General features: G+C 42.1%; 1 protein-coding gene across 3 annotated transcripts in view; it reads right to left on the bottom strand.

Moving 5' to 3' along the window:
- Positions 1–27,556, bottom strand: part of slc8a1a (solute carrier family 8 member 1a) — a 45,564-nt gene that overhangs the window by 9,214 nt on the left and 8,794 nt on the right. The window contains exons 4-9 of one of the 3 annotated variants that reach the window (XM_014131173.3): positions 8,638–8,744; positions 6,101–6,121; positions 5,480–5,497; positions 5,361–5,375; positions 1,258–1,326; positions 284–411 (exon numbers count right to left, since the gene is read on the bottom strand). In XM_014131173.3, coding sequence (XP_013986648.1) covers positions 284–411; positions 1,258–1,326; positions 5,361–5,375; positions 5,480–5,497; positions 6,101–6,121; positions 8,638–8,744 — 358 coding nt within the window. Of the gene's footprint in view, positions 1–283; positions 412–1,257; positions 1,327–5,360; positions 5,376–5,479; positions 5,498–6,100; positions 6,122–7,617; positions 7,719–8,637; positions 8,745–27,556 lie in introns of all 3 variants that reach the window. The other 2 variants (XM_014131182.3, XM_014131183.3) reach the window with 2 other exon arrangements.

Raw genomic sequence — 27,556 nt, 5'->3', positions numbered from 1 at the left:
CTCTATAAGTTTCGTTTTTGCTTATTTTTTGTTTTAGTTTTGTACGTCAGCTTCAAAGAGCTGAAAATACAATATTTTGGGTTATTCCAAATATATTTCACAGCGTTTAAGATATTGCAATGATTCTCTACACTATACATTGATTTTTTGTGTCACTAAAACTAAAATCAGGGGAACATTTTAGTAACCAGGAAACTTCTGTCTAAGAAACCAAAAGGTAGTCATTAATCTAGTAAAATAGAGCGCCTCAGAAACAGACCAAAGCGGAACTGTGGTCTCGTACCTTGAACTCATACGACTCCTCGATGACAACTTCCAGTTTGACGTGCTCCCCGAGGGTGGGCCGACCCATCTCAGCGATGCGGCGTTCCTCCTCCTCTTTCTTGGAGAGAGCTTCCTCGCCCCCTTCCTCTGAGGGAGAGATGGGGAGAAAGATAGAGAGATGGAGAAAGAAAGAGGAAAGGAGAGAGAACACATTTGGGTGGTTAGCGGCCATGACAAGGACGATACCCATAAGAGGCCATTAATGTGTTTCCGTGAGTGGTCAAGGTAGCTGTTGACTGTTCAACACCTGCCTTTGAAAACCTTTACACGTTTCAAAATATTGTGCTAAGTACTATGCTGCCTTGGATATTTTATTTTCCCATAATCCTTTCTAGCACAGTTCCAGCTACTGTGGTGGATGCATAACCTGGCCAGAGCATAACAGTTCAGCTTGGCTCTGTTTAGCGAGGCTCATAAGTGTGAAAATGTCACTTGAGTCCAGGTTTCTGTTGCAAGTGTACCTTCTTGTGCTCTGTTTATGCTAAGTGAGCAATGATAAAGTGAGGACTAGGAAAAGTGTGCATTCACAGGCTACATAAACGATCTGTGGTAGGAGAAGCCACAAAGGTGTGTGAAAGGGGCAAATGTGCAATAGCTGCATGATACTGACTATTAGCTTTGCTGTGACAATCTAGTCATTTGACTGGCCCAAAGCTAGTCATCGAAGCAGAAACAAAGACATACTGAGCTGATAGAGAAAGGGAGTTCTTTCAGAGTGACACTGGAAATAAAAATGCAGACTGTTATTTCGCAGAGATTTCCAGCCGGAGGCAGTATTGAGACGGCCGTGACAGAGAACTCTTGAGTCACACAGTGGCGTGGGTACAGCCTTTGACACAACACCGGCACATGGATGGTGAGAGGGAGCATAGAAGAGAGCGAGACGATAGAGAAGTGAGGGGAGGATAGAGAGGACAAAGGGAGGATGTGTACCTGCAATGCTGATAATGGTGGCGGGGACAGGGTTATCCCTACCCTGCACTTTCCGGTAGACGTCCCTGCCTGAGGGACAAGTTCACAGTTCAGAGTTCATTGCACAAAGAGCCCCCGTTAGATAAAAAAAACTGTTTCCCAAGGTTTCCGGATAAGTCAAAAACACTATCCAATATATTTCACAATATTATGGTTGAGGAACGCATGTTTCAATTGAAAAGCTGTTGAGATTCTTTGATCCCACTGTAAACTTTACTTTGTTGAGTACATGAATTTGAGTACATTTGCTTTGAGACTTTTGTTAAAGTTGCAGCTCTAGAGGAAATATGTTTTTAAAGTTATCCGGGGAAAACCAGTGACTGTTTGATTGAAAAGATTGTTTTTCATATAGCATTGGATCCAAACACTCCTCCTGAAGAGCTACTGAATGTGAAGAGTTTTGTTCCTGCCCACCATTAACACACATGATTCAGCTAATGCCAGCCCAGAACGAAGAGCTGAATGAAGTGTGTAGGCTAAGTGCTATCAACTGTGTTATTGCTGGGCTGGAACAAAAGCCTGCACACTCAGTACATCTTCAGGACCGAAGTGACCACTGACATACATTTGAAGTCGGAAGTTTACATACACCTTAGCCAAATACATTTAAACTCAGTTTTTCAAAATTCCTGACATTTAATCCCAGTAAAAATTCCCTGTCTTAGGTCAGTTAGAATCACCACTTTATTTTAATAATGTGAAATGTCAGAATAATAGTAGAGAGAATGATTTATTTCAGCTTTTATTTCTTTCATCACATTCCCAGTGGGTCAGAAGTTTACATACACTCAATTAGTATTTGGTAGCATTGCCTTTAAATTGTTTAACTTGGCTCAAACGTTTCGGGTAGACTTCCACAAGCTTCCCACAATAAGTTGGGTGAATTTTGGCCCATTCCTCCTGACAGAGCTGGTGTAACTGAGTCAGGTTTGTAGGCCTCCTTGCTCGCACACGCTTTTTCAGTTCTGCCCACACATTTTCTATAGGATTGAGGTCAGGGCTTTGTGATGGCCACTCCAATACCTTGACTTTGTTGTCCTTAAGCCATTTTGCCTCAACTTTGTAGGTATGTTTGGGATCAATGTCTATTTGGAAGACCCATTTTCAACCAAGCTTTAACTTCCTGACTGATGTCTTGAGATGTTGCTTCAATATATCCACATAATTTTCCTCTCTCATGATGCCATCTATTTGTGAAGTGCACCAGTCCCTCCTGTAGCAAAGCACCCCCACAACATGATGCTGCCACCCCCGTGCTTCACGGTTGGGATGATGCTCTTCGGCTTGCAAGCCTCCCCCTTTTTCCTCCAAATATAACGATGGTCATTATGGCCAAACAGTTCTATTTTTGTTTCATCAGACCAGAGGACATTTCTCCAAAAAGTGCGATCTTTGTCCCTATGTGCAGTTGCAAACAGTAGTCTAGCTTTTTTTATGGCAGTTTTGGAGCAGTGGCTTCTTCCTTGCTGAGCAGCCTTTCAGGTTATCTCGATATAGGACTTGTTTTACTGTGGATATAGATACTTTTGTACCTGTTTCCTCCAGCATCTTCACAAGGTCCTTTGCTGTTGTTCTGGGATTGATTTGCACTTTTCGCACCAAAGTACGTTCATCTCTAGGAGACAGAATGCGTCTCCTTCTTGAGCGGTATGACGGCTGTGTGGTTCCATGGTGTTTATACTTGCGTACTATTGTTTGTACAGATGAACGTTGTACCTTCAGGCATTTGGAAATTGCTCCCAAGGATGAACCAGACTTGTGGAGGTCTGCAATTAGTTTTCTGAGGTCTTGGCTGATTTAGATTTTCCCATGATGTCAAGCAAAGAGGCACTGAGTTTGAAGGTAGGCCTTGAAAAACATCCACAGGTTCACCTCCAACTGACTCAAATGATGTCAATTAGCCTATCAGAAGCTTCTAAAGCCATGACATCATTTCTTGGAATTTTCCAAGCTGTTTAAAGGCACAGTCAACTTAGTGTATGTAAACTTCTGACCCACTGGAATTGTGATACAGTGAATTATAAGTGAAATAATCTGTCTGTAAACAATTGTTGGAAAAATGACTTGTGTCATGCACAAAGTAGATGTCCTAACTGACTTGCCAAAACTATAGTTTGTTAACAAGACATTTGTGGAGTGATTGAAAAACAAGTTTTGATGACTCCAACCTAAGTGTATGTAAACTTCTGCCTTCAACTGTACTGTAGCACATACAGTAATCGCCAGGCATGTTAGGTGATATGATATTACAACTGGTCACACCTAACACAACAAGAACACATTCATAAACCATTCATGAATCATTTGTAATACCTGAATTACCATGATTAAAGTGTGTCAGTGTGTAAGCTTTATGAATGTCTATTTCCTGTAAAATAGGGGGAATTCAATTCAAGTTTCTGGAGACATGAAATTATTTGAATCAGAATTTAGCTAGTTCGTTTTCATTACAATGTTATATTTCCTTATCTGTAATTAGCTTACTGTATACAGTTGAGTAAGTACAAAGTGTTTGTGGAAATTGCATTCCCAAGAGACTTGATTGAACCCTGATGAATAGTGTGACCCGACCATTAACGGTTCACAACCCAACAGTTAAAGGACCACAGAATGCTCTCAGTGTGTCCATTAGGCCTGTGGATTTAAACATTTTTTTTTATCAGAATGAATTAGATTGAGCAATAAAACCCCCACTTTTATTCCATAGGCTGGGATCCGCACTATGCAGCTGTTGCAAGAGCGCATTTTTCACTGGCTGGTATCAAAAACAATGATTGGTAGGCAGCTTGAACTTCTTGAATTCAACCATTATTGGGTTCAAATACACATTTAGATTTGTGAGCAGCCATCCACAACAACCACAATTCGTAAGGCGTAAATTGATAAATGAGAGAGCAGCAGTGTGATTCACATCAATGCGCTATGTAGATATCAACAATAAGTGATATCCGTATCGCCGTAGACTACACCACTGCTGTCATCCTTACCTCCAAGCGTTTATTCAAATTGGATAGCCTTTGGATGACGACAGCAGTCGCACCATTGTAAGACATAGCTTGTACTGTAGCCTACAAGCCTATTTGTGCTCTTTTCCCACGATTCATCAAACACATTTGGTGTGTTGTCATAGTGGTCAGACTCGCTCAGGTGGAACAAATTTAAATGTGCGCCTTTTTCAATGCTGATTTGAATGTCATTGAGAAAACAGAGAAGTGTCAAAGATATTTTTCGCAAATATTCTTTCTGAATTGAAAAGTAATCCTCAAAGTAATCATCTAGTTTTTCAAAAGTATCTGTAATCTGATTACACAATTTTTTCTGGTAATGTAACAGATTACAGTTACCAGTTTTTTTTTGTAATCCCTTACAAGTAACTGATTACATGTAATATTTTGCTCCCCAACGCTGTCATTGGCATGGTATCAAACACATCAAAGACGTAGTTTCCATGCGGTTAATACCACTCCATTGACTCCATTCCAGCCTTTATTATGAGCCGTCCTCCCCTCAGCAGCTTCGACTGGTACATGCCTACATGAACACACAGTGAGGTCGCACACACGCATTCATCATCTTTCACACTCTTTCGCACACAGTGAAGTGTGACTCATTCAGTGATAGGATAGGCCTACACATTGAATGCCTGGAGGTGCCACAAACGAAGGTGCAAACCAAACAAACTACATTTCTAATATTCACCAAAGAAAACACTATAGTAGTACTACAGTAGTACACAAAACATATTCATTCAAGTGTTCTCAGTGCTGTCTTTGGAGTATATTTGATTTGAAAATATGCCATGCTCAAATCAACTAAAGTCTATCAAAGCATTCTGAATATAATCAATATATTACATTGGTTTGTTATAAATGTCTATGTGTAAATAGACATAGTTACAAAGATAGTCTAAACAATGAAAGAGTAGCCTGAAAGGCTTGTGCCATTAGTAGTGGGTAGGAGAACGCACGATTCTCACCAAGGTGACACATACATTACTTGAATTTGACTTGCTTTAAATTTCAACGATTTAAAGCAATCAATTGCAACACTGAATTGTCTCTTACCATAAAGCCTTTTGTCTATTAAAATTAATACAAAATGACCCATTAATTAATCAATCAATCAATATATATACATTGAATCCAAATAATATATATATTTTTACAATAGTAATATACCATACCTGTCTTCACGAATCCACCTAAAACCAAGAAAAATAAAGAAAATAAATCAAAACATGCCTTTTGGTTGTGAGTGGGTATTAGTTTATATGAAGTATCTTAATAGTATTATTGATTAATGACACATTTTGATCAGCAAATGATAATTTAACTCTAGTATAAAAATACTGTATAGGCCTACTTCCAACTCACTCTTTAATAAGAACAGTTACACATGTTTTCTTGCAACTGAGAACATTTACATTTTAGTCATTTAGCAGACGCTCTTATCCAGAGCGACTTACAGTAGTGAATGCATACATTTCATTTCTTGCATTTTTTATTTTTTTTGTACTGGCTCCCCGTGGGAATCGAACCCACAACCCTGGCGTTGCACACACCATGCTGGCGTTGCAAACACCATGCTCTACCAACTGAGCCACATCATTTAGGAAATGTATTTACCCTTCCGTAGAAGGTTACCATGTACAAGAACTGCCAGTGTTTGCACGCTTGACACTTGACACTACAAAAGTAACAGACAATGATTGACATTTGAAGTAATAAGTGACTTCAGAAGGGAGGGAAGAGAAGAGTGTGACAGCACACCAGAGCAGACTAACGAGAAAAAGTAGACTGCTTACCAATTTCTTGAAGCAACACAGCTGATAGGATGGAAACAGATGAGACAAGAGACAGTTGAGCAGAGAGAAACGAGAGATGAGAAACAAGAGAAATGGAAACAAGTAACAAGGGAAACAGAGGAATGAATATACACCAGCCGGTGGCAAAAAGTTATAGCCATCAGGCAAGTTAGTTATAATATATAGATTTCATGGTTAGGTTGTTGTTCACTACAGACTAGATGTCTAGCAAGTTTTTGAATTTCAAATCAGGCTTGTAGGACTCGAAATGTTATACATTAAATGCCAATAAAAGACTTGGGCCAATCAAATCTCAGAGGCACAATTTCAATTCCCAATATCTATGAGTATTTAAAGATGTAACAAATTTGGAAATACAAATAAGGGTTTCATAGTGGTATTTGTTACACGCTAAATGTTTCCACTGGATGAAAGTTTAAACAATGACAAATGATGCCTAAACGCACACTGAATAAGTCAAAACAGATTATTGTCAAAATGATGCGCTAACATTAACCTGCAGTGTAGTGTTTTGGGCCAAGTTTCCTGAGATGGAACTGAAGTCTCATAAGAGCGTTTTAACGATGCACTGTCCCTAATGTTCGAAGATGTAATGTTAGAGGGTTTTGGGAAACAGGGCCTTAGGCTCTGGCATAGCTTAATTTGGAGGTCAACATAAAATAAATATTAAATGAAATGGCACCACAATAAACATGTACTGCAATCACTTCTCTGTGATGGAAAAATTTGCCTAATAAATTAACCACCGCAACACACCATTTTCTCATCAGCACAATGATAATATGTTAAAAAGTAATTTCCATACATTGACAGTGGTGTTTTAGTATATGTATTGGTACCGTACATACACGGTAATATTGTATTATGTAATGATAAAAATATATCTAATGGCGTTTCTTCCAAAATCCTACAGTAAGGAGTTAATCAAAGTCCAAAATGCATAATGCAAAACTCATAAAGTTCTTGAGTATTGTGAGTGTGTGTTCCAAGCAACACCCCAAACAGAAACAGTGGAACACATTTAGTACCCAAGGGGTATGGTTAGGAAAGGGTAAACTCGGACCATTTGCTTGGCTGAAGACCACAAGAGCTCAAGGGCTAGAACATGTGGAGGTACACATTTCTACAGAACCTTCTTGAGCATACAACCACTACCACTCAACGTTCCAACTTTGTTTATCAACCAAAAAGTTATCATCACTCTGCACGCCTCATAGGATGGGACTCCTTAACAAGATAGAAATAAACTTATTTGACTCTGCTCAAATCCTGTTCAGCCGGCCCCCATTGAACAGCGGTGTTGACCAGGGGCAGTAGAAATACAAGAAACCAGAGGAGAGGGTAGGTAGCCTTGCAACAGCAGAGAAAATAGGAGAGGGAGCAGAAGAGGGTGAAAAAAAGAACAGGAAAGTAAGAAGGAAAGAGTGGGAGGAAGGAGAGAAGGAGGAGGTCAGAAGCTTGAGCCCATCTTCTACTCTTTTCAGTTACTCTCACACCTGTCAATCGCCTTTTCCAATGGGGCTCCTGCAGCTCTATGTAGAATCTGGCCTGTCTTTCATATTCGTCGTGGTCAAGTATTCTAACCGCTATGGTCTTCCTGCAAGGGGACACAAGACAAGGTACAAAACAAAAAGGGAACGGTGAAGGACGAGGGCGGGAGGTGGGGGAAGGGGGAAGGATAGATTGTGTAAGTTTCACAAACACACACACACACCAAAAAGGATTTGTACTGGTTTCAATATCCACCTATCCACTGGGCCATCCATGGACGTACAGATGGAACAGTTTGTCAGGGTTCTGGGGTAGGGGGGAAGTCAAGCTGTGTTGCACACCCGTACCACCTCATGGTGTATACATGGAGGGACAGTTGGAACTCTGTTTGGAAGCCTCTATGATCTCAGTTTGAGTTTAAAGATCAAAGCTTTTCACCTCAACTGTCTTCATTGATCTTCACCTCTAATCATAATAGCAATATTGTTATGTCTGTGCATTTGATATTGTTATGTCCTGGTATTTACCTCTCATAACATTGATATTGTTTTGTCTAGGTGCTGAGGTAAATAAAAGGTCACAGCTCAAAAAAGTGACTATTCAGAACAAGTGGTCTGTAGTCTAGGTCTGACTAAAATTGTTTTAGGATCAATTCTGGTCTTGGAGGACCACTATGCATGGTGGTTTCGGCTCCAATCAATCTTAGGATTTATAATCAAGAAATATACACCTGACCATTACACAAATATGGTTGAAAGGTAACAATGAAAACAGACCAAAAAAGACAATCCAGTGGGTAGGAGAACCTGCCTATTACTGTTCTCTTCTTGGACCAGGATTGGGAAAATGCTCCATGGAGGATGGAAATGTGGCCTTTATCCATGTATACCCAATTCAGTAGGTCTGGGCAAGCACAAAGTAATAGTGGATGGATCCAGTAAGGGATGCCATACATGGCGAATGGAATGGGGGCGGGGTTAAGGGGTACAGGGTGGGGACCAAAGCCTGCGAAGGGAACGCCCCACCTTTCCTCTCACTCATCTCCAGCAGCTGAGGCTTTCCCATCTCAAGGAAGAAGTTCTTGTTTTTCTCATATTCCTCGTCATCGATTATATTGATCTGTATAGTTTTGCTGAAACAAAGAGAGAGAGAAAGAGAGAGAAAGAAGACAAGGTTGCAGATAGAACAGCGTATGGAGAGTGCGAACATGAGGGAAGAAGAACGACGAGCCATGCATCGTCAAACGACACAAAGGCGACAGCACAAAAAAAAAATGGGAAGATGGGTTGTTACGGTGACATTAAGCAATTCTGGTGGGGGGAAACAATAAATCCCAAACAATGAAATCAATGTCTTTTATACAAAAATGTACTGGAAAAATTAAAACACCCCCCCATATATCGCCTCATCAAAACACTACATTTAAGTTCTGAATGAAAGTATTTTGAGACAAATAAGGGACACAACAATTCACAACAAGACTGAAATATTTTCAAGAGTGTGACTATGCAGTGCTGTATTGTACTGTTAGTGTTCTTATAGGCCACAGGCCCTCTATACAGACAGGCATGGTGGACATTTTTTCCCTCCAATATATATTATTGCATTTTCTTCTCAACAATAGGTCAAATGTATGTTGAGCTTGACTTGGCTCAGTAATATAATAAGGCCTAGAGAGTCTATCAGTCTATTTTAGTCTTATACTGTGGCTCAGGCCCATGTTTGAGAATGACCAGAATACTCTCAGCAGCGATGCTACCCAAATATGGACACTAAAACAACTCTCCAAGACAAAAACAGAGCACCCATGGGTTGAAGACGCACTCTTGCATATTGTTTATAAACTAAACCAGGGGGAAATTATTGCCTGATCCCACATATGTTTGTGCTGTATATCCAACTCATGACAATGACCATAGGACTTGGCAAGACTGCACAAACAGATCTGGGACCAGACCAGACCAGGGGTAAGGTGAGAGGGAGATGACAGTCTTCTCGCTCTAACAGCTAGCCAAACATGTCTGAACATATCTCCAAACACCACACTACTAATAAACTTGGACAAAATATACAAGTAATGACAAAAACGATGTAGATAGCTTTGAAAGAAAAGCCTTTCTACTTGCCTTGGGCCTAAACAGGAGATGACATTGCCAATTTCTAAGTGATTAATTGTCTGATTGCTACTGTTGAATAATGCAGAAACTAGCTGCTGTAGCAGATTGCCATTTGCTGTTGGATTTGAAATAATAGCAAATAATCACAACAGATTGTGACAAGTTTCAGACTGTGGCTAGTTGTTCATATTGTAGGCCTACTAGAGTGGTCTACCATCAAAAACAATGGAGAAAATGCATCCACGATTTGTTGACAATTTGTCGTCAGAATAAAATAAACAGCCAGTCCATGTGACACACAGAATGTAACCTTGTGGATGGTTGATGAACGATACTTCAAGGCTGCTGTGTTTGCCACATTTCACCCCTTACAAGATGGACCATTTAAATCTGGCAGATAACTGCGTCTAATAACAGAACATGTCCATGGTCTGACGTATTTCCTTCATTAAAGGTAGGCTAAACACTGATTGCGAGTCCTAATAGCATTATGTCAACATAGGTGCGATTTCAATTGCTTACACATATTCAGAGACTGTGGGATAAACAGGGTCATTAATTGGAACGGAATTACACTGTCCCTTGATAAAACAGTGCTGCTTTGTAGCAATTGGAAATGTCAAAAACTTTTGGAAGGGAAAATTGCCATAGAAAGTAAACACATGCTGTATAGTCAACCTGGTCTCAGACCATTTCATATTATTCTGTATGTAAATCCGAGACACTCCTATTTAGTATGATATGTTACGTTTCGTATGTTAAGTATTAATTTGTGGATGTTCATCACCCATTTCATTTGATAAGTTAAGAATTACAATTCGTTTTATATGTTACAAATTTGCTAAATGTACTATATGTTACAAATTTCCAAAACATGATATGTTAGAAAATCTAGCTAGGTGGCTAACGTTAGCTAGGCTATAGTTAGGATTAGCTAACATGCTTAGTAGTTACAGTTGTCCGTAATGAGATTTGATCTCACAACCTTTGAGTTGCTAGATGTTCACGTTATAAACCAACCCATCATTTTAGTCATTTAGGAGACACTCTTATCCAGAGCTACTTACAGTAGTGAGTGCATACATTTGAATACTTTTTTTCACCGTGGGACTCAAACCGACAACCCTGGCGTTGTAAGCGCCATGCTCAACCAACTGAGCTACACGGGACTACCATCCACCCTGACCAACCACCACAGTAAGTAAACATCTGTCTTATATAACCATACCAAACGTAACATTTCATACTAATTTGAGTATCTCGGATTTACATTTACTATGTTACGTCTACTCTATGAGACCAGACTGGCATACTGGGTTCCACAGTGATTCGTGGGTATATTAGGACCTCTGGCAGTCTCTATGGGGGTACCACAGGGTTCAATTCTTGGGCCAACTCTTTTCTCTGTATACATAAATGATGTCGCTCTTGCTGCTGGTGAATCTCTGATCCACCTCTACGCAGACGACACCATTCTGTACACTTCTGGCCCTTCTTTGGACACTGTGTTAACAACCCTCCAGACGAGCTTCAATGCCATTCAACTCTCCTTCCGTGGTCTCCAACTGCTCCTAAACACAAGTAAAACTAAATGCATGCTCTTCAACCGATCGCTGCCTGCACCTGCCCGCCTGTCCAGCATCACTTCTCTGGTCGGTTCTAACTTAGAATTTGTGGACAACTACAAATACCTAGGTGTCTGGTTAGACTGTAAACTCTCCTTCCAGACTCACATCAATCATCTCCAATCCAAAGTGAAATCTCGAATTGGCTTCCTATTTCGCAACAAAGCATCCTTCACTCATGCTGCCAAACATACCCTCGTAAAACTGACCATCCTACCAATCCTCGACTTCGGCGATGTCATTTACAAAATAGCTTCCAATACCCTACTCAACAAGCTGGATGCAGTCTATCACAGTGCCATCCGTTTTGTCACCAAAGCCCCATATACTACCCACCACTGCGACCTGTACGCTCTCGTTGGCTGGCCTTCGCTTCATAATCGTCGCCAAACACATTGGCTCCAGGTCATCTACAAGACCCTGCTAGGTAAAGTCCCCCCTTATCTCCGCTCACTGGTCACCATAGCAGCACCCACCTGTAGCACGCGCTCCAGCAGGTATATCTCTCTGGTCACCCCTAAAGCCAACTCCTCCTTTGGTCGTCTCTCCTTCCAGTTCTCTGCTGCCAATGACTGGAACGAACTACAAAAATCTCTGAAACTGGAAACACTTATATCCCTCACTAGCTTTAAGCACCAGCTGTCAGAGCAGCTCACAGATCACTGCACCTGTACATAGCCCATCTATAATTTAGCCCAAACTACTACCTCTTCCCCTACTGTATTTATTTATTTTATTTATTTTGCTCCTTTGCACCATATTATTTATATTTTATCTCTGAACTTTCTTCAAACTACAAATCTACCATTCCAGTGTTTTTCTTGCTATACTTTATTTACTTTGCCACCATGGCATTTTTTTGCCTTTACCTCCCTTATCTCACATCATTTGCTCACATTGTATATAGTCTTATATATATATATATATTTTTTTTTCTTCTACTGCATCATTGATTGTATGTTGTTTTACTCCACGTGTAACTCTGTGTTTTTGTATGTTGTCGAACTGCTTTGCTTTATCTTGGCCAGGTCGCAATTGTAAATGAGAACTTGTTCTCAACTTGCCTACCTGGTTAAATAAAGGTGAAATAAAATAAAATAAAATAAAAATATTCTCATAGACATATTGGAGGTATGCTGGTTTTGCTCTTACATTGTTCCTAACATTACATGGTTTTTGGGTTAGAGACTACAGTGGGGGGGAAAAGTATTTGATCCCCCTGCTGATTTTGTACGTTTGCCCACTTACAAAGAAATGATCAGTCTATAATTTTAATAGTAGGTTTATTTGAACAGTGAGAGACAGAATAACGACAGAAAAATCCAGAAAAACGCATGTCAATAATGTTATAAAATGATTTGCATTTTAATGAGGGAAATAAGTATTTGACCCCTCTGCAAAACATGACTTAGTACTTGGTGGCAAAACCCTTGTTGGCAATCACAGAGGTCAGATGTTTCTTGTAGTTGGCCACCAGGTTTGCACACATCTCAGGAGGGATTTTGTCCCACTCCTCTTTGCAGATCTTCTCCAAGTCATTAAGGTTTCGAGGCTGACGTTTGGCAACTCGAACCTTCAGCTCCCTCCACAGATTTTCTATGGGATTAAGGTCTGGAGACTGGCTAGGCCTCTCCAGGACCTTAATGTGCTTCTTCTTGAGCCACTCCTTTGTTGCCTTGGCCATGTGTTTTGGGTCATTGTCATGCTGGAATACCCATCCACGACCCATTTTCAATGCCCTGGCTGAGGGAAGGAGGTTCTCACCCAAGAATTGACGGTACATGGCTCCGTCCATCGTCCCTTTGATGCGGTGAAGTTATTCAATACTTCCGGTTTGGAGCGAGCAGTCGCACCACGCTTCGCTCCACAGGTAATATTCCACTTCGCTACATTACAACGGCTTGATTTGTTTGATCTGAGCAATTCTTCTTAGCTAGCTACATAGCCGTCTTTGTATCAAAGATAATTGTGTAGTTTAGAGTAACTGAGTAATTATCGAGGCTAGCTATCTTCGTCCTCCTAACGTAGTCAACACTGCTAGCTGCTAGCTAGCTAGTCATCACTGTTAGCTAGCCAACTTCTACCGACTAACAGCACCGCAGAAACTATTACATTACAACGCAACGACTTGATTAGTGTGGTGTTAGTGTTAGTTAGCCAGCTACATAGTTGTCTGTGCTGTCTCTGTATCTAAGATAATTGTGTAGCTTGAGTTTGAGTATTATCGAGGTGGGCTAGCCAGCCGCGACGCGGCGCCAGACTTACTCAACACACCTAGTCATCATTAACCCACTGCCAGATAGCCATCCGTTACCGACTAGCAGCGCTGTAGTTACTAACACTTCACAACGGAACGATTTGACTAGTGCAGTGTTACCTAGCGAGCTACCTAGTTGTCTTTGTCATAGCTTGATAATTGTTAATTGATAATTGTTAGCTAGCCAGCCATCGAGGTTAGCTAGCCAGCTATTTCCGTCCCCCGCGACGCCATTTTTCCTAACCTAGCCAACTATTACCGACGAGCAGCATTGTTGAAACTAAATACACTACAAGGAACGTCTTGATTAGTGTTATGTTAGCTAGCTAGCTACAAAGTTGCTTTGTATCATGACAAGGTGTAGTACTGAAACTACCGAGGTTACCTAGCCAGCTACACGTTCAAAGTCAACAACGCAGCCACTGCTAGCTAGCCTACTCCACCAGCCAGCAGTACTGTATCATTTTAGTCAATAACATTTTTGCAACGTAAGCTTAACTTCCTGAACATTCGAGACGTGTAGTCCACTTGTCACTCCAATCTCATTTGCATTAGCGTAGCCTCTTCTGTAGCTTGTCTACTATGTGTCCGCCTATCCCTGTTCTCTCTCCTCTGCACAGGCCATACAAACGCTCCACACCGCGTGGCCGCTGCCGCTCTAACCTGGTGGTCCCAGCGCGCACGACCCACGTGGAGTTCCAGGTCTCCGGCAGCCTCTGGAACTGCCGGTCTGCGGCCAACAAGGCTGAGTTCATCTCAGCCTATGCTACCCTCCAGTCCCTAGACTTCCTGGCGCTGACGGAAACATGGATCACCACAGATAACACTGCTACTCCTACTGCTCTCTCCTCGTCTGACTACGTGTTCTCGCATACCCCTAGAGCATCGAGCCAGCGGGGTGGTGGCACTGGAATCCTCATCTCTCCCAAGTGGACATTCTCTCTTTCTCCCCTGACCCATCTGTCTATCTCCTCATTTGAATTCCATGCTGTCACAGTTACCGGCCCTTTCAAGCTTAACATCCTTATCATTTATCGCCCTCCAGGTTCCCTTGGAGAGTTCATCAATGAGCTTGACGCCTTGATAAGTTCCTTTCCTGAGGATGGCTCACCTCTCACAGTTCTGGGTGACTTTAACCTCCCCACGTCTACCTTCGACTCATTCCTCTCTGCCTCCTTCTTTCCACTCCTCTCCTCTTTCGACCTCACCCTCTCACCTTCCCCCCCTACTCACAAGGCAGGCAATACGCTTGACCTCATCTTTACTAGATGCTGTTCTTCCACTAATCTCATTGCAACTCCCCTCCAAGTCTCCGACCACTACCTTGTATCCTTTTCCCTCTCGCTCTCATCCAACACTTCTCACTCTCCCCCTACTCGGATGGTATTGCGCCGTCCCAACCTTCGCTCTCTCTCTCCCGCTACTCTCTCCTCTTCCATCCTATCATCTCTTCCCTCTGCTCAAACCTTCTCCAACCTATCTCCTGATTCTGCCTCCTCAACCCTCCTCTCCTCCCTCTCTGCATCCTTTGATTTCCTCTGTCCCCTATCCTCCAGGCCGGCTCGGTCCTCCCCTCCTGCTCCGTGGCTCGACGACTCACTGCGAGCTCACAGAACAGGGCTCCGGGCAGCCGAGCGGAAATGGAGGAAAACTCGCCTCCCTGCGGACCTGGCATCCTTTCACTCCCTCCTCTCTACATTTTCCTCTTCTGTCTCTGCTGCTAAAGCCACTTTCTACCACTCTAAACTCCAAGCATCTGCCTCTAACCCTAGGAAGCTCTTTGCTACCTTCTCCTCCCTCCTTAATCCTCCTCCCCCTCCCCCCCCCCCCCTCCTCCCTCTCTGCGGATGACTTCGTCAACCATTTTGAAAAGAAGGTTGACGACATCCGATCCTCGTTTGCTAAGTCAAACGACACTGCTGGTCCTGCTCACACTGCCCTACCCTGTGCTTTGACCTCTTTCTCCCCTCTCTCTCCAGATGAACTCTCGCGTCTTGTGACGGCCGGCCGCCCAACAACCTGCCCACTTGACCCTATCCCCTCCTCTCTTCTCCAGACCATTTCCGGAGACCTTCTCCCCTACCTCACCTCGCTCATCAACGCATCCTTGACCGCTGGCTACGTCCCTTCCGTCTTCAAGAGAGCGAGAGTTGCACCCCTTCTGAAAAAACCTACACTCGATCCCTCCGATGTCAACAACTACAGGCCAGTATCCCTTCTTTCCTTTCTCTCCAAAACTCTTGAACGCGCCGTGCTTGGCCAGCTCTCTTGCTATCTCTCTCAGAATGACCTTCTTGATCCTAATCAGTCAGGTTTCAAGACTGGGCATTCAACTGAGACTGCTCTTCTCTGTGTCACGGAGGCTCTCCGCACTGCTAAAGCTAACTCTCTCTCCTCTGCTCTCATCCTTCTAGACCTATCTGCTGCCTTTGATACCGTGAACCATCAGATCCTCCTCTCCACCCTCTCCGAGCTGGGCATCTCCGGCACCGCGCACGCTTGGATTGCGTCCTACCTGACAGGTCGCTCCTACCAGGTGGCGTGGCGAGAATCTGTCTCCGCACCACGTGCTCTCACCACTGGTGTCCCCCAGGGCTCTGTTCTTGGCCCACTCCTATTCTCGCTATACACCAAGTCACTTGGCTCTGTCATATCCTCACATGGTCTCTCATATCATTACTATGCAGACGACACACAATTAATCTTCTCCTTTCCCCCTTCTGACAACCAGGTGGCGAATCGCATCTCTGCATGTCTGGCAGACATATCAGTGTGGATGACGGATCACCACCTCAAGCTGAACCTCGGCAAGACGGAGCTGCTCTTCCTCCCGGGGAAGGACTGCCCGTTCCATGATCTCGCCATCACGGTTGACAACTCCCTTGTGTCCTCCTCCCAGAGTGCTAAGAACCTTGGCGTGACCCTGGACAACACCCTGTCGTTCTCCACCAACATCAAGGCGGTGACCCGATCCTGTAGGTTCATGCTCTACAACATTCGCAGAGTACGACCCTGCCTCACACAGGAAGCGGCGCAGGTCCTAATCCAGGCACTTGTCATCTCCCGTCTGGATTACTGCAACTCGCTGTTGGCTGGGCTCCCTGCCTGTGCCATTAAACCCCTACAACTCATCCAGAACGCCGCAGCCCGTCTGGTGTTCAACCTTCCCAAGTTCTCTCACGTCACCCCGCTCCTCCGCTCTCTCCACTGGCTTCCAGTCGAAGCTCGCATCCGCTACAAGACCATGGTGCTTGCCTACGGAGCTGTGAGGGGAACGGCACCTCCGTACCTTCAGGCTCTGATCAGGCCCTACACCCAAACAAGGGCACTCCGTTCATCCACCTCTGGCCTGCTCGCCTCCCTACCTCTGAGGAAGCACAGTTCCCGCTCAGCCCAGTCAAAACTGTTCGCTGCTCTGGCACCCCAATGGTGGAACAAGCTCCCTCACGACGCCAGGACAGCGGAGTCAATCACCACCTTCCGGAGACACCTGAAACCCCACCTCTTTAAGGAATACCTGGGATAGGATAAAGTAATCCTTCTAACCCCCCCCTTAAAAGATTTAGATGCACTATTGTAAAGTGGTTGTTCCACTGGATATTATAAGGTGAATGCACCAATTTGTAAGTCGCTCTGGATAAGAGCGTCTGCTAAATGACTAAAATGTAAAATGTAAATGTAAAAACACCCCCAAAGCATAATATTTCCACCTCCATGTTTGATGGTGGAGATGGTGTTCTTGGGGTCATAGGCAGCATTCCTCCTCCTCCAAACACGGCGAGTTGAGTTGATGTCAAAGAGCTCCATTTTGGTCTCATCTGACCACATCACTTTCACCAGTTGTCCTCTGAGTCATTCAGATGTTCATTGGCAAACTTCAGACGGGCATGTATATGTATCCTTGAGCAGGGGGACCTTGCGGGCGCTGCAGGATTTCAGTCCTTCACGGCGTGGTGTGTTACCAATTGTTTTCTTGGTGACTATGGTCCCAGCTGCCTTGAGATCATTGACAAGATCCTCCCATGTAGTTCTAGGCTGATTCCTCACCGTTCTCATGATCATTGCAACTCCACGAGGTGAGATCTTGCATGGAGCCCCAGGCCGAGGGATATTGACAGTTCTTTTGTGTTTCTTCCATTTGTGAATAATCGCACCAAATGTTGTCACCTTCTCACCAAGCTGCTTGGCGATGGTCTTGTAGCCCATTCCAGCCTTATGTAGGTCTACAATCTTGTCCCTGACATCCTTGGAGAGCTCTTTGGTCTTGGCCACGGTGGAGAGTTTGGAATCTGATTGATTGATTGCTTCTGTGGACAGGTGTCTTTTTTACAGGTAACAAGCTGCGGTTAGGAGCACTCCCTTTAAGAGTGTGCTCCTAATCTCAGCTCGTTACCTGTATAAAAGACACCTGGGAGCCAGAAATCTTTCTGATTGAGAGGGGGTCAAATACTTATTTCCCTCATTAAAATGCAAATCAATTTATAACATTTTTGACATGCGTTTTTCTGGATATTTTTGTTGTTATTCTGTCTCTCACTGTTCAAATAAACCTACCATTAAAATTATAGACTGATCCTTTCTTTGTCAGTGGGCAAACGTACAAAATCAGCAGGGGATCAAACACTTTTTTCCCCCACTGTACGAGTTGACTGGACGCTAATATTACACAGTGTGAATACAGTATGGGTGAATTGTCAGTAATAACCTTTATTTAACTAGGCAAGTCAGATAAGAACAAATTGTTATTTACAATGACAGCCTACCCCAGCCAAACCCTAACCCGAACGACACTGGGCCAACTGTGCACCGCCCTATGGGACTCACAATCCTGGCCGGTTGTGATACAGCCTGGAATCAAATCAGGGTCTGAAGTGATGCCTCTAGTGCTGGGATGCAGTGCCTTAGACCACGGCGCCACTCGGGAGCCCAAATACTTTGCTTCCTTTTTCAAAACCTCATTAGGTGGAAGCTAGAGAGGGATTGACAAACCACAAACTAGTTCAAACTTATTGGAACCTCCAAACTGATTAGATTTGAGGCAATTATGTGGGATAGTCAACCTGAGCATGCAACAGTTTAATTAATGTTTTGTTTGTCCTTTCTATGAGAAATTTAAGTTGTGATTTTGTGTGGAAATGTGACATCCATCACGCTGGAATTGCTCATTACTCAAAGTCAACTACTAAGTGACAGGGGACCTTTTTATAGCGTCATTAAGCTGATGTTCATGTGATTGACTAAGATTAACATGAATTATTGATCAACGGCCTCTTGGTGCCACAGAGGTGAATGAGTCTCTGGTGAAAGGAAATAGCAAGAGTCCTGCTGGGCCCTTGGGTGACATAACAGGGAGTCAGTCACTTCCTCTTGTGACACCTCCTATTCAACCTCTCAGGCAGCCCTGGGTGTCATGGATTAAACCAGGGGTGTCAAAGTCATTTTTCCCCTGGTGCCACAATCGGTCTTCTACGAGGTCCAGTGGGCCGCACTGAAAATTGGTTATGTTTCCTTGCCATCAAAATGCCATTGTTTTGGGAATTTTCAATGCTTCCTGACTGTCTAGTGATTATTAGCGATTTGGACAGTCAAGAAACTGTACTAATGTACACTAAGTTTGGGGTCACTTAGAAATGTCCTTGTTTTTGAAAGAAAAGCACATTTTTTGTCCGTTCAAATAACACCAAATTGATCAGAAATACAGTGTAGACATTGTTAATGTTGTAAATGACTATTGTAGCTTGAAACGGACAATTTTTAATGGAATATCTACATAGGCGTACAGAGGCCAATTATCAGCAACCATCACTCCTGTGTTCCAATGGCACGTGGTGTTAGCTAACTAGACACTCTAATGTACTTGTCCTCTTGCTCAGTTGTGCAGTCCTCTTTCTATTCTGGTTAGAGCCAGTTTGCGCTGTTCTGTGAAGGGAGTAGTACACAACGTTGAACGAGATCTTCAGTTTCTTGGCAATTTCTCGCATGGAATAGCCTTCATTCCTCAGAACAAGAATAGACTGACGGGTTTCAAAAGAAAGTTCTTTGTTTCTGGCCATTTTGAGCCTGTAATCGAACCCACAAATGCTGATGCTCCAGATACTCAACTAGTCTAAAGAAGGCCAGTTTTATTACTTATTTGATCAGGACAACAGTTTTCAGCTGTGCTAACATAATTGCAAAATGGTTTTCTAATGATCAATTAGCCTTTTAAAATGATAAACTTGGTATAGCTGACACACCGTGCAATTGGAGCACAGGAGTGATGGTTGCTGATAATGGGCCTCTGTACGCCTATGCAGATATTCCATTAAAAATCAGCCTTCCAGCTACAATAGTCATTTACAACATTAACAACGTCTACACTGTATTTCTGATCAATATGATGTTATTTGAATGGACAAAATAAATTGTTTTTCTTTCAGAAACAAGGACATTTCTAAGTGACCCCAAACTTTTGAACGCTACGTAGGTCCATTGACAGTGCACAGTGATTATTAGTGAGCTGGACAGTCAATAAACTATATGAATACATTGTAGGTCCATTATCATTTCTACACAGTTTAGATATGGTTTTAGTTATTTTAAAGTATATTGAGTTAGTTTCGCCCCCCACTCAATTTTAAATCCACCTGCGTGCAGCTCCCCCAAGACTGCCACACAAAATAAATATCAACCCGCACAGAGAAGCACGAGATTGAACTTTACTCAACTTTCTAGAGTTTTCCCCCTTTGTCAACACTACCAACTGTGGGAATTGTGATCGAATCAACACAATATTAGCCACTTTCAATTCAACATACTGAAACAAAACGAACTACGCAAGACTTAGAATGCAAAGGCAGAACGCATCTGAGTAGGATTCTATTGCATTGACATGCATGACTCAGCTGTTCTCTACACAGTCCTGTATGGCATAAACAATCAGAGCGCTGTAGACCTATATGCAAATAGGTCTTTCCCTTTCACATATATGTATCTGTACCAATCACGTTGAGCGGTCGTGAGTAGATGCGTTTGTTTTGAGATCAAAGCAAGAGCTGCATGTAGCCATGTGTGCACATTTGTTCATATCCTTTGCTAGTTAGTGAGTTATTAGCCCAGTTATATATAATTTGTAGTCAGCAATGGGGGAGTGATTGCTTCCTACAAGAGCACAAAACGTGTACATTTTTAGACATCTTTGAAAAGCGAGTCCGGTAAAGATTTTTTTTTTGTTGTCTTAAAAGGGCAGTGTTGTATTTTGAAACAGGCTTGAATAAGCTAAGTAGCCAATAGGCAGAGGGCAGCATACTTTGTCTGATTCTCTGTAATAATGGTATGGGAATAATAATGCATTTTATTTTGTAAAGTAGTTTCTTGCATCAAACAACACAACAACATTTGCAGTCACCTCCTTGTCTGAAGGACAAGTGGATAAACAGGTTAATGTCAAGCCTACATTGAACACCACACATTGACTGCTACTGTCAGCCTTACAGTAGCAGCCAAAGTGTGGTGTTCAATGTAGGCCTAAATTCCTTGACTTTTGAAAAAGACATGCAAGGCTTGACATTAACCTGTTTCAAACAGTGCATCGGCTGATTTGGCTCAGTTGGAGGGCTGGCTCATAAGCTTACAGTAGCAGCCAATGTGTGGTGTTCAATGTAGGCTTGACATTAACCTGTTTATCCACTTGTCTTTCAGACAAGGAGGTGACAGCTATTTCCATGTTAAAATGTTATGGATGCATTTTCTCCATTGTTTTTCATGGTAGGCCACTCTAGTAGCCACAGTCTGAAACTGTAACTTCAAACAGGTACAGCCTGCAAACTAATACTCATTTGGCAAATTCAGACGGCTTGGGTAACAAAACCTATTCAGTGGCTCTAATCTGCAAAAGTCAACAGAGAACCCCCTAGTGAGCCACTGTTACTCTCACAAGCATGGGAAACCGGGGATAGGTCTGTCTCCACATTTCAACTGGCTTTTGAAGAGATAAAGCCCCCTTTGTCAAGGATGCGCAACAAAGTAAAAGTTGGAAGCAAACAACTCTGTTGAGCAGTCGGTTTGAAAAAGGAGGGAATATTTCTACCGTGTTGGCTCTGAGCAGGATTACATGTGATGGCTTCCTCACAGCTTTGTCAAAGGCAAGCTCTGGATGTACATTTTACAGAAGCCAAGTGTACAAACAGTTTAACTGAGAGATACAGAGAAAGAGAGAGAGAGAGAGAGGGGGGGGGGGGGGGGGGGGGAGAGAGAGACTGACAGACAGTGGGTGAGTCATGACAGAGCGACTGAATGGCAATAACAGTAAGAGAGGGAGAGAGAGAGAGAGAGAGAGAGAGAGAGAGAAAGAGAGGGGAGGCAGAGAGGACATAAAGGGGAAAAGAGAAGCAAACAACAGAGAGAGTGGGAGAGAGATAAAAAGAGTGAGAGAAAGAGGACATGGGGACAAGGGGAGGAGAGAGAATGTTCCTATGGCTTCTTAGCCCCGTGTCAATCCTATCCCTATGAGCCAGCCCTCCAACTGAGTCAAATCAGCCGATGCGCTGTTTGACTCAGGGCCAACCACCAGCTGCGAGCCAGCATCTCCCCAGTCCTCAGCACTTCTATACTCCCACTCAAAGGCATCCATCCCACAAAATAGGCAATGTCAACGGTCACACTGCCACTGAATGTCAACACCAGTGACCTTGTCAACGTCAGTTACCATCCTTGACAATTTTATTTCCAGTGAAAGACAGCCCCAGATAGTTATACTTTAATGTCTGATTTGCGAAAGACTCAAGTTCAGAGTAGGTTTTACTGTTGCCAGAATTGAATTAAAATGAATGGTTTAAAACCCCTTACACTTGTGGAAATTGGCCTATTTGGTTAGGGACAAATGTAAATGTTTCTAACAGAAGAACTATAAAAAAGCATATGCAGGACAATGGTAGCGACTAAAAGAGAACGCTGGAGATTATGGGGAAATAATCAGACCAAAGGTGAGGACACGAGACTGAATCCAAACATTACACTGTTGATTTTATGTTGATTTTATGTGCATTTTACATTTAATGTACTTTTCAGTCTTTGTCAATAACAAAATCTGAAAATACTCTGGAAACATTCAGTAACATACTAAGAATATTCACTGAAATGTTGGATTGGTGCAAACTAAGAAAAAACAATTACAAGGGTTTGAGTGAGAGGTCTAACTGGTGTTTCCAGGTGGCCACACACCTCTCCAAACTGCACATTTACTAAGTAATTTCAATGCACTTGTAACAACCGTCGTCAAGAATGGACCAAGGCGCAGCAGGTATGTGGATACTCATGTTTTTTAATTTAAAAAAAGGAGTAAAGTATCCACTGGACAAAAACAATAAAGGCAACAGTCTTGCATGCACATACAACGCAGTGCAAGGACAACTACCCACAATCCCAAAGAAAAACACACCCTTCTATATAGGACTCCCAATCAAAGGCAACTCAACACACCTGCCTTCAATTGGGAGTCCAATCCCCAACACAAACCCTTAACATACAAAAAACCTGCCACATCCTGACCAAAACTGATACAATACCTCCCTCTGCTGGTCAGGACGTGACAGCACTTTTATGACTCAAGGAAAGAGCCTTCAACTATAAGGTGCTTTTTTGAGCTCTCCTAGCTTTGCCATTGAGGAACTGAAGCAAGCCCACATAGTTTTTTGTTTGGAACACAGCACCATCACACAATTACTGTTGCTGTATACACAATCCAAAAACACTCCATTATGAATCGCAATCTAGGTCAGGTGGGCATGTTTTGAAAGCTTATTTTATTGCCAACATGGCTAGCAAAGTTATAAAATAAGATTGTATATTGTTAGGCTTTAAAAAGGCACTTCAGACAAACAGATTGTAATTTTGGTGCATATAGAATGAGTGCATTCAAGTGCATGTTCTGCGTCTAATTTTCTTCACAATACAACAGTTTAGTCATCTCAATATCAATATTATTTATTACAAGATTTCGTTGAGGTTTAGGGTTTAGTGAGTATTTTGTTGAGTGTTGCAGTCATTTCAGTCACTGTAGTAGCTGACGTGTATAGTGTTGAGTCATCTGCATACATAGACTCTCTGGCTTTACTCAAAGTCAATGGCATGTCGTTAGTAAAAATTGAAAAAGCAAGGGACCTAAACAGCTACCCTGGGGAATTCCTGATTCTAACCGGATTATATTTGAGACACTTCCATTAAAGACACCCTCTGTGTTCTGTTAGACAAGTAACTCTTTATCCACATTATAGCAGGGGGTGTAAAGCCATAACACATACGTTTTTCCAGCAGCAGACTATGATCGATAATGTCAAAAGCTGCACTGTCTAATCATCAGTCATTTGTGTAAGTGCTGTGCTTGTTGAGTGTCCTTCCCTATAAGCATGCTTGAATTCTGTTGTCAATTTGTCTACTGTGAAATACCATTGTATCTGGTCAAACACCATTTTTCCCAGAAGTTTACTAAGGGTTAGTAACAGGCTGATTGGTCGGCTATTACTATTCTTGGGTAGTGGAATAACTTTAGCTTCCCTCCATGCCTGAGGGCACACACTCTCTGGTAGGCTTAAATAGAAGATGTGGCAAATAGGAGTAGCAATATCGTCTACTATTATCCTCAGTAATTTTCCATCCAGATTGTCAGACCCCGGTGGCTTGTCATTGTTGATAGACAACAATAATATTTTAATGTGTAGTGTTAGCGTTTGTTGCTGGCATGTCATCCCTAAGGTTGCTTATCTAGCCAATTAAAAAGTCATTAAAGTAGTTCGCAATATCAGTGATGAATGAGCCATCTGATTCAATGAATGAATGAGCCGAGTTGGCTTTTTTCCCAAAATGTCTTTTAAGGTGCCCCAAAGCTTTTTACTATCATTATTTATATAATTTATCTTTGTTTCATAGCATAGTTTATTTTTATTTGTATTTAGTTTAGATTTCTTAATTTGCAGTACATTTGCCAATCAGTTGGGCTGCCAGACTTAATTGCCATACATTTTGCCTCATCCCTCTCAACCATACAATTCTTCAATTCCTCATCAATCCAAGGGGATTTAACAGTTTTTACAGTCATGTTCTTAATGGGTGCGTGCTTATTAGTAACTGGAATAAGTAGTTTCACATATGTGTCAAGTGCAACGTCTGGTGGCTCATCATTACACACCACAGACCAACAAATATTATTTACATCATCAACATATGAATCACTACAAAATATATTGTATGACCTCTAATACACTATATTAGGACCAGACTTTGGAACATTGGTTTTCCTAGATATGGCTATTATATTGTGATCACTACAGTTGGTAGAGCATGGTGTTTGCAACGCCAGGGTTGTGGGTTCGATTCCCACGGGGGGCCAACACAGAAAAAAAAATGTATGAAATTGTATGAAATGTATGCGTTCACTACTGTAAGTCGCTCTGAATAAGAGCGTCTGCTAAATGACTAAAATGTAAATGTAAAATGTAAAATGTACTGCTTTAAAGCAAATTTCTGCAACATTAGTAAAGATGTGATAAATACATGTTGATGATTTAGTTCCTGTGCTGTTTGTAACTACCCTGGTATGTTGACAGACAACCTGATTCAGGTTGCAGGCACTGGATACAGTCTGAAGTTTTTTCTTGAGGGCAGCTTGATGATAGCCAGTCAATATTTAAATCACCCAGAAAATATTCTCTGTTGATATCACATACATTATCAAGCATTTCACACATATTATCTAGATACAGAATGTTAGCACTTGGTGGTCTATAGCAGCTTCCCACAAGAATGGGCTTTAGGTGAGGCAGATGAACCTGTAGCCATATTACTTCAACAGTATTTAACATTGGATTGTCTCTAAGCTTTATAGGAATGTGGTTCTTTATATAGACCGCAACACCACCTCTGTTGGCATTTCTGTATTTTCGGTAAATGTTATAACCATGTATTGCTACCACTGTATCATCAAAGGTATTATCTAAGTGAGTTTCAGAGATAGTCGGAATATGAATGTCATCTGTTACAAGCAAGTTATTGACTTCATGGACCTTGTTTCTTAAGCTACATATGTTAATATGGGCTATTTGTGGCACCTTTTGCATTGCTTGATTGTTTTTAATGCTTTACTGGGAAGCTTATCGGAGGTAGACTTACTCATGTTATTTACATTGGAGCTGATAGTGCAGGGTGAGCGGCATAAAGTGGTCTTCCTACTAGCGCATACCACCTCAGTGCTAACAGTGTAACTCTGGTTTATAGGCTCATGATTACTGCTTACAATAGCTGTAGGATAAACAGATGTATTCGGTGCAATTAGGGGTACATAAATTAAATTACTTACATTGTGTTTTCCAATGCCCCTAAGATCATGTACATTTGATGCAGCATTATGACGACTCATTGTCACAATGGTAGGGATTAACTGAGCTGGTCTTGGATCATTTACCAGTCATTGTTTCAACGCAGCCTTGAAATGCGTGGACAGAGTCCAGGAGTCAAGATGATTCTGTTTCCAGAAGATACTCTACAGTATCTTTAGAATTTGGGTCCCTCTTCTCTTTCCGATCCATTAAATCTGTTGCATAAAATGGCCCAGGTGTCTTCCTTCTTTTTGACAGTGTTGTTGTCTGTCTTTTTATCCTGCAGCAACAGTTACGTTACTAAATTCCTCCATCAGCTCCGGCAATAGTTTTTTTTTCATAAGTGGAGAAATTAGAATTTTTTGGAAATGCCATAATCAGGTGGCTAACGGACAAATAATAAACGGCAAAATAATGTTAAGTAATGACAATAATAAATCATATTTTATGCTATCTAGCTTGGTTTATAAACGCTAACATTAGCTAACAAATTATTTTCCTGTCTAGTACTGGCAAATAACAGATTTTATTTCAAATCAACCAACCCATGAGAACCTTTCACGATGGAGTTGCAGTAGTTCTAACGTTACATTGTTATTATTTTATCAAGGAACAGCAACTTTGTGGCCTCATTTGTCAAATCGGCTAGCTACTTCGTTTAAACTCACAAAATACCTCTTATATTGGTGTAACATGTCACTAATCATAGTTTAAAACCATTAATCATAGATTTACTGATCCAGATTTAAAATTAAGTGGTGCAACACATCTCTGATTAATTATAAATCTAGATTTACAAAACCTAGATTAGCTCTAATCCTAGATAAATGTAAACCATGTTGGTGCAACCCACCTTCTGTGTTTGGTCTGGTTCTTAGAGGAAATAACACTTTTTTAATAGTTAAAGATCTGATGCTTTCGTACACATCCATGCATTTCTGACTTTAATGGATATGACACACCAAGAGGTGACAGAGGAAAACCTCCAAAGAGCCACATACACCGGACTAGGAACCCTGGTTTTACCTGGCTCTGCTTTCAGTGTATTTGGGTCTTCCCAGGTTATCAGACCCTGTTATGGAGAATTCTAACAGGGAAAGAGTTAACACCAACCAGTAACAGGCATTACCCTCTAGTCTTCAGACCCAGCCACACAAAAGGAGACTGAGAGCGAGACTTGACAACACAGTAGCAGTCCCAATACACTTAAGCTTAGCCTTTACATTCAAGCCCTCCAGCTGGACTGGCAGTATCTGTGATTAACTAGAGGAGAATACTGTACAAAGCCTGACTCAGCGACTCCACTCTATCAGTCATTGTAACCGAGGAGGAAAACTCCCTAATGTAAGAACTCTATTAACCAACTCCTTCGTGACCTACTCAATTATAACCTTCCAACCACAGTACATCATACTTCCATGCAGAAAGTAGGCTACAGTCTGTCTCTCATTGGATTCTGTCAGAAGTAATTCTCTTTTGGTGCCTAAGGAGCTGGCAGACCAATAAGTTGCCTTCCCTACCATGAATATAATTCGTTTTCCTGCCTCACATTAATTTTCTATTTCTGGCCCTACTATAAGATCCTTATGCCAGTG

Source organism: Salmo salar, chromosome 12 (assembly GCF_965601325.2).
Source record: "Salmo salar chromosome 12, fSalSal1, whole genome shotgun sequence".
In the NCBI taxonomy this organism is placed as follows: domain Eukaryota; kingdom Metazoa; phylum Chordata; class Actinopteri; order Salmoniformes; family Salmonidae; genus Salmo; species Salmo salar.
This window is presented reverse-complemented; position numbering and strand designations above follow the sequence as displayed.